At 43.0% G+C, this 8,009-nt stretch overlaps 1 protein-coding gene across 1 annotated transcript; it reads left to right on the top strand.

Annotated features, from left to right (window-relative positions):
* The first annotated feature begins 1,154 nt into the window (after positions 1-1,154).
* LOC130520302 (NLR family CARD domain-containing protein 3-like) lies at positions 1,155-8,000 on the top strand. Its single transcript, XM_057024019.1, has 6 exons — positions 1,155-1,439; positions 1,988-3,812; positions 4,718-4,894; positions 5,005-5,178; positions 7,008-7,181; positions 7,388-8,000. The coding sequence occupies exons 2-6, from the start codon at positions 2,026-2,028 to the stop codon at positions 7,572-7,574; spliced, it is 2,499 nt and encodes an 832-aa protein (XP_056879999.1). The 5' UTR covers positions 1,155-1,439; positions 1,988-2,025; the 3' UTR covers positions 7,575-8,000.
* The last annotated feature ends 9 nt before the right edge of the window (positions 8,001-8,009 follow it).

Below are 8,009 nucleotides of genomic sequence, written 5' to 3'. Positions count from 1 at the left end.
CCTCACGGATCCATGACTACAACATGTTGCTGCAAGTGCAGAGACGTTTGCTCTGGAAAGAACTTTAGAGCACATTCAGTGCTGCAGGATGAGGGGCTGGAAAAGGTGCCAGTTCTTTTCTCACTGCAGGGAACAGTTAAAAAAAGCAGCTTAAACTCTGAAAACATGAAAATTATACAGAGACATCATTGATTTATTGATTCAGTTGTTATCCAGAATGGATTAGAAATGTTCCTGTTGATAAAAATGCAGTGAATTGGGATTATTTAACTACAACCTCTACAGATTATTTACCTTCATCACAGTCTCATCACTATTTCTGATGTTTCCTCAGGATGGACGAGGCCAGAGCAGAGTCCACAGTGCCCAGCTGGGTGTCCTGAAGAGGTCCATAGGTAGATCAATAAACTTCAGAAGTTCAGACCAAATGTAAGAAAACTAAAGTGTGATGATGTGTTTGTGTGGCACCCTTTAAACTTCGGTATTGGACCTCAAGGCTCACCAAAGTAAGGTTTTCTGAACCACAACTCTGCCTTAGAACATTTCACAACCATACAAAACATCATTTTGTAGGTATTAGCCTCTACTATCGTGAAAAATGAAATTAATGAAACGGTGCACCAACATGTCAGGCGTTCGCTCCCATTAACTCCCATGTTAATTTTAGTGTGGTAAATCTTTTAAAACTGAAAATTGCTTCTGTTTTTAACTGGTCATTTCTCCTACATGGGTTAACATCATCTCACAAAAATTCCTAGGCATATATTTTAAAGTTTCCCAACAATATCCATCATTGCAGAGTGCTCCAGCTCTCCATTTAGATACGGATGGGTAAGACATGGCAGGTCTGTGCAGCTTGTTCTGCCACACTGTTCCACCACATGTCATGAAAATTCATTAAAAAGTCTATTTATAAGGCTCCTGGTTCTAATAAGCCCATAGACAACAATATCAGTCATTTCTAAATGGTTGAAATAAGCTTTTGAATACGCGTGACCTCTGTGCTATTTAATGATCAGTTTCAGAGACCAGACTACTGAATTTGGAGCAGAAATGGAGAACTTTTGTTCTATTCTATGAGTTTATGTTCCTGATTTGGCACTTTTATTTTTAACATAAATTCACAATGAAGAAAAGCCACTAAACACTTAAATCAAATACACTTTTCTCCAACTAAACTAGCTTGTTAGAACCTAAATAACTTTATATTTTTTGCTCAGTGTTCATTCAATCTTCAACTGTCAGAGCAAACTGAAAGTAGAAGTGAACGCAGCCTTTCTTAGGCGTTGCTAACGCCCAGTAGACATGTATAACCACTATTCCCATTTTTGACAGCTATCAGAAACGGTCTGCTTCCATTGGAGATTCCTCCTGTCCCAAGGGTGAAAACAAACGGAGAACTGAACTGCAGACCGCCGACCTGAACAACAGCGTCTCACGTAAGCTCGTACATTTGTATTAATAAGATACTTTTGGGTCGGAATAAAGGAACAACTTGTGTATTTACAAGGTGCAAGAGAAGATCCAGAGAGCACTTGTTTGGTTCCACTGGAACCAAACCCTCTTAAGACCTTCCTAAATGCTTAGACAGTATTTAGCAACATTTAGTCATTTAGTTCTGGAAAGTGTTAAAGAGCTGAAGGCAGGTGACCTTTACAGGACAATGGGTCTGCTGAGTATGATGTGTTTGGAGAAGGTTTGATGTGTTTTTCTAAATATCATCCAGCTTTTACCAGCTGTTTAGTCCAAGCAAACTCTTGGAAGACATGGAAATGGTTGTTATAGACTAAATTACATTGAAACCCAATGAAATAAAAGAATAGGTCTACATAAGAAGACATAACATTTCAAACGGACAGTAAGATGGGTCATTACCCGACTGTTGCTTCTATCATTCAAACATGACAGAATATTTTCCAGTTGAGGACATCTGTGTTCCTGCTGTAGATGACAATTGTAAAAGGATTTAAAAGATTGTTTGTTTTAGAGGGTGGTGAACTGCAGGAGGTGATAGAAGGTCATAAGATGAGTCTGAAGAGAAGATGTGAACATGTGACTGAAGGAACTCATGAAGCAGGAAGTGGAACCCTGCTGAACAAGATCTACACTGAGCTCTACATCACTGAGGGACAAAGTGAGGAGGTGGACACACAACATGAGGTGAGACAGCTTGAGAGAACCTCCAAGAAGAACATCCAGGACACTCCAATCAAGTGCCAGGACATCTTCAAAGTCTTATCTGAGCAACAGAGACACATCAGAGTGGTTCTGACCAACGGTGTCGCCGGCGTTGGAAAAACCTTCTCAGTGCAGAAGTTCAGTCTGGACTGGGCAGAAGGTTTGGAGAACCAAGACATCAGTCTGGTGCTTCCGCTCTCATGCAGGGAGCTGAACTTGATCAGAGATGAGCAGCACAGTCTTCTCTCACTGCTTCATGTTTTCCATCCAACATTACAGAAGATCAGAGCAGAAGATCTGACTGTCTGGAAACTTCTGTTCATCTTTGATGGCCTGGATGAAAGCAGATTTTCACTGGGCTTCAACAAGCATCAGGTCATCTCTGATGTCACACAAGTATCGTCCGTTGAGGTGCTCCTGGTGAACCTCATCCAGGGAAACCTGCTTCCCTCAGCTCTCATCTGGATCACCTCCAGACCTGCAGCAGCCTATCAGATTCCTCCCTCGTGTGTTGACAGGATCACAGAAGTACGAGGCTTCACTGACTCCCAGAAGGAGGAGTACTTCAGGAGGAGGTTCAGTGATGAAGATCTGTCCAAGAGAATCATCTCACACATCAAGGCCTCCAGGAGCCTCCACATCATGTGTCTGATCCCAGTTTTCTGCTGGATCACTGCTATAGTTCTGGAGGACATAATGACCAGAGACCAGAGAGGAGAGCTGCCCAAAACCCTGACTGACCTCTACTCACACTTCCTGATGGTTCAGATAAAGAGGAAGAAGCAGAAGTATGGAGGAAAGCAGAGACCAGAGGAACTGACTAAGGCTGATAAAAAACTCCTTCTGAAGTTGGGTCGGCTGGCGTTTAAACATCTGAAGAAAGGAAACATCATGTTCTACTCAAAAGACCTGGAGCGATGTGGACTGGACGTCTCCGAGGTGTCGGTGTACTCAGGAGTTTGTACAGAGATCTTCAAGAGAGAGAGTGTGATCTTCCAGAAATCAGTCTACTGCTTTGTTCATCTGAGCATTCAGGAGTTTCTGGCTGCCGTCTACATGTTCCACCTTTACACCAGGAAAGACACAGTGGTTATAAGTCAGTTCCTAAAATATTCAAAACCAAACCCCTTTTCCTGGTTTGTTGGGTTGTTTAATAACGATCCAGCCAAATCTCTTGGTGACTTCCTGATGAGAGCACTAAGGAAATCTCTCAAAAGTGAAAATGGCCACCTGGACTTGTTTGTTCGCTTCCTTCATGGTCTCTCTCTGGAGTCCAATCAGAGGATCTTGGGTGGACTGTTGGATCAGAGGGACAGCCACCCAGAAACCATCCAGGAGGTCCTCAACAACCTGAAGGAGGTGAACAGTAATAAAACCTCCCCAGACAGAAGCATCAACATCTTCCACTGTCTGATGGAGATGAAGGATCAGTCAGTCCATCAGGAGATCCAAGAGTTCCTGAAGTCAGAGAAGAAATCAGAGAGGAGACTGTCAGTGATCCACTGTTCAGCTCTGGCCTACCTGCTGCAGATGTCAGAGGAGGTTCTGGATGAGCTGAACCTACAGCATTACAACACCTCAGATGAGGGACGACGTCGCCTGATTCCAGCTGTGAGGAACTGCAGGAAGTTCCAGTAAGTAAAGATTTTTGGGGCCGGACATCGGCGTTTAAATCAAGCGAGTGGATCATGTCAGGTAGCAATACCCCCTCCAGTGGTCATTCCTTCAATTCTTTATCTCCATTGCAGCGTCCATAAATTAAAACAAACAACAATTCATCCAGAAATGTTCAACACTGGCTGGATATAAGTTCAAAGGTCAATCCAGACAAACCAACATAAGGCAGGAATAATAGGAGCCACAAGTTAACTGACTATCATGAAATTACTGTCATGTAATTAAATAACTTTTGTTTGTTTGTATACATCGTATTCTAACGACAGAAAAACACATTTTAACTAATGACACGTGACTATTTTGCTTCATTTGTTCAACGTAAAAACAGCCGGCCTCGTTGGTTTAAATGGGTGTTTTAGGTCTTTGTGGCGGTTCCGTTTGGAGCCTTTATGTGACCCACAAAGTTGTTTGAGCCTTTCCACACCCGTTAGGTGGCAACTTCATCACTAGCAACAAAAGGTGCAGTGAAAATGATTTGAAGGGAAACAGGCAGATAGAACAGAAGCTGAGGGCAATCGATGCAACCAGAGACTCTGATGTCATCGATCGGATCGCTGAATTAAGACTTGACGCACCATCGTACAAATTGGATGAAATGCAAAATATCCAAAGAGCCGATAGACAGATAAAAAGATGCACGTTTCTTTAAACCATTTGCTACAATCATTTTAAATATTGAGTAATTATGAGCTGTTCTAAAATAAGACAAATGTTGAGAATAATTCAGTTGCATTTCAGATCTGATGGTCGTTGAATTTAGCTTTTCCAGGAAATGAGCTACATTTGTGTTGAGGTAGATTCTCAGATAAGTTGATTAGAAATCCCAAAGTTTGACTCACTATTTTTGTTTCATAAACAACAGACTGTCTGGTCGTTTTCTTTCAACGAGTCATTGTGAAGTTGTGGCCTCAGCAATGAAGTCAAACCCTTCTCATCTACGGGAGCTGATCTTAAGCTGGAACCAAAACCTGACAGATGCCGACGTAAAGTTACTGTCTTCTGCAATGATGCATCCAAACTGCAGACTGGAGACGCTCAGGTCAGGAGGCCTCTGTTGGTCTTTTCTAAATTTCTTTACATTTTCTGCTTTTCTCTTCATTTTCAGATTTAGAAATGTGTTTTTATTTGCCCCATTTATTCCTTATCCAGACTGAGTGGCTGCAGTTCATCAGAGATCAGCTGTGACTCTCTGGCCTCGGCGCTGAGGTCCAATCCCTCCCATCTGAGGGTTCTGGACCTGAGCTACATCAGTCTAGAGGATCCAGCAGTGAAGCTGCTCTGTGGTTTTCTCCAGGATCCTCTCTGTAAGATGGAGACTCTCAGGTCAGACAGAGATGATCCAGTACTTTCCCAGGTGTAACTAGTTAGACAATAAATGTTTACATATTTGATCTTTGTTATAAACGTAGTGTTACAGTTCTCAGAAAAAAGACCACACAGGACAGATTTGCAGTATTAAATTGGTTGTGGAAATCTGTCCCATGTGAGGACGGTCATCAATGACTAGAAAGGAAGTGTCAGTTGTAGATTTGTCTTGTTTTATTTTAGGCTGGCCACAAAACCGCCCAAACATTCAGACCAATCAAAAATGGTTCTTCCTGTCTTTTAAAGATCAGAAGGAAAACTAGAAAACCCAAAAAGAAAGCTGCTGCAGTGTGCCATGCCCCTTCTCTCCTGAGAAAAGCCATCCCAAAAAAGAGAAAAGCCCAAGTGTGAAGTGAGCACCCTGTTAAACCTTGGTACCGAAAGCCTGCAGTCATTCTCATCTTAGGTGGCTTCATTCCAGCCAGAAGCCCAAACCTGCCTCCCTCTTAAAGGGGCAGCAGGTCAGTCCAACCACAGAAACCTTCATGAAGATCTGAAGCTTTCAGCATCCACAATTGTTGCACCTCACTTCCATTGGAGTCCAAATCAGAAGTCAACAAGTTGATTCTACACCGATTCTACACAATGCAACCATTTTAAAAAGGTTTCCATCCATAAGTTTTTACACATTTTTATATAAATCTGTTTGTTCATCGCCTCCTTCCATTGTAATGGTCATTAAAGAAAATGACCTTATTGGAGTTTTTCTCCTCACAAATATGACTTTCTATGAACGATGCAATAAATGCAGCTTGCAATCTAAGACAATATGGAAGTATGTGTATATAATAGTAGTGGAAGTAGCTCATAAAATAATACATTTGCTCTTCTATTCGAATCTTTCTATGTTATTAAAGAAAAACCTGCTCTTAGTCAACAACATCTAAGACATCAGCCAAAAATCCTCATTTTATACAATACAATCTAAAACAGTAGAGAAGACTCTTTCTGCAGAGACACTGGTGGCAGGAATGCAGAAGTATCACCTGCTCATCTTGGAAGGTGGAGCAGAAACCACCAGCTGAGAAGGTCCTCAGCGAGAGGAAGTGGTGGAGAACCATGAAACTTGCTAAGCTCCACCTCAGCTCCAGAGACGGGCTGAGCTGGAGCTGTGGCACCAGGTATCGCCCAGAAGAGCCTCCAACAAACAAGCTCTTCTCTTGGGAGGAGAGGGCTTTGAATCTCAGCTCAGTGTGCTTGTCTCTAGTAGGTGGCAGCTGCAGCTTTTCCTGAGGTCCTTGTTGATGCCCTGAGGGGAATTGATGCTCCTGCAATGTTTTCTGGCAGCATTGAGCTTGCAGTGGGGCAATCAAACACACTGTGGGGTGGCTCTCTTTCCTTCTCTCATCTGGAGAACAAGTGACACCAGCTGCCAATCATTGTTGGAGAAATGTGCAGTCAGGGGAACTCTGCGTCCAGACTATAGCCACCCTTCCAGCATCCAGCAGTGTCTAAAACCTTTGATTTGGTTTCACCAGAGAGTGTAGGGATTGCAGGGTCGCTGCAGCATCGCCCACAAGCTATCAGGAGTGGGTCGCTTTGTCCCAACTCCTGACAAGAGTTGAGTGCTATTGAGAAATGTGGTCTCACAAACTTGGAAGGTATTTTGACCCACACACACTTTACATACGCTGTAGATCTTGTCCAACCGCCCTGAAAGAACCCAAAATAGGAACATACGGCAGATAAGCCGGTGCAGGACCAGAGGTTTGTTGCTTGTAAGCTGTGTTTTGCTCTGGAACATGTTGATTTTTATTTGTCTTCTCTCAAAATAATTGTTATTTTAGACTATGGGACTGCAGTTTATCAGAGACCAGCTGTGATTCTGTGGCCTCGGCTCTGAAGTCCAACCGCTCCCATCTGAGGGTTCTGGACCTGAGCCACAACACGTTGAAGGATTCAGGAGTGAAGCGGCTCTGTTCTGGACTGGAGAGTCCAAACTGTAAACTGGAGAGGCTCAGGTCAGTCTTCATTTTTCTACCTATATACCAGCTGCTAAGATGGTGAAGTGAGGCTGTTCTCAACACTGCTGTGATGCACCACATTAAAAAAATTCCTTGTAATATCGTGAATTCAGGTCTGACCCAACTAAGAACTAACGTAGGTTTAGTACTGACGCAGATAACATGCAGACCTGCACCGTATAACCTCATCCTGCATTTTTCAGATTAAACTACTGCAGCTTATCAGAGATCAGCTGTGGCTCTCTGGCCTCGGCGCTGAGGTCCAATCCCTCCCATCTCAGAGAACTGGACCTGATAGGGAACCAGCTGCAGGATTCAGGAGTGAAGCTGCTGTCTGATCTCGTAGAGAATCCACACTATGGGCTGGAGACATTGAGACATTTCTGGTAGAAGCCAGTCAACTCCCGCTCATCTGCTGCATCACTAACTGACCACTGGTGAAGAACATCTGTGGAAACATCTGCCGTCTACTCCCTTCATAGATGAAAAATTCAGTTTTTAAAAAGCGCTGGTGGACTTTCAGGAGATCAGTCGATGGTCGACAAAGCAGAAGCAGCTTGAAGTTAAATTAGTTCCTGGTATCACACAATGCTTCTTTATAAAGTTCTAAATGGCTCCTCGGCCATTCTTAGAAGCATGGAAACCTTCTCTTAATTGTCTCTTCAAATGTCTGTATTATACGTTACTATTTTACATCATGCCTTCAGAATCTTTAGGGTTTATTATTTACTGTCTCTGTGACATGGAGCATTGGAATATTTCAGCTGCAGCCAGCAAAAACCCATCAGAATGATGGCTATCGGTGGGAACCGCAGGTCATTTGAC

The sequence above is a fragment of the Takifugu flavidus genome, unplaced genomic scaffold (genome assembly GCF_003711565.1).
Source record: "Takifugu flavidus isolate HTHZ2018 unplaced genomic scaffold, ASM371156v2 ctg341, whole genome shotgun sequence".
NCBI classification, from domain to species: Eukaryota; Metazoa; Chordata; class Actinopteri; order Tetraodontiformes; family Tetraodontidae; genus Takifugu; species Takifugu flavidus.
Note: the sequence above shows the minus strand (reverse complement) of the source record. Positions and strands in the feature narration are given on the sequence as shown.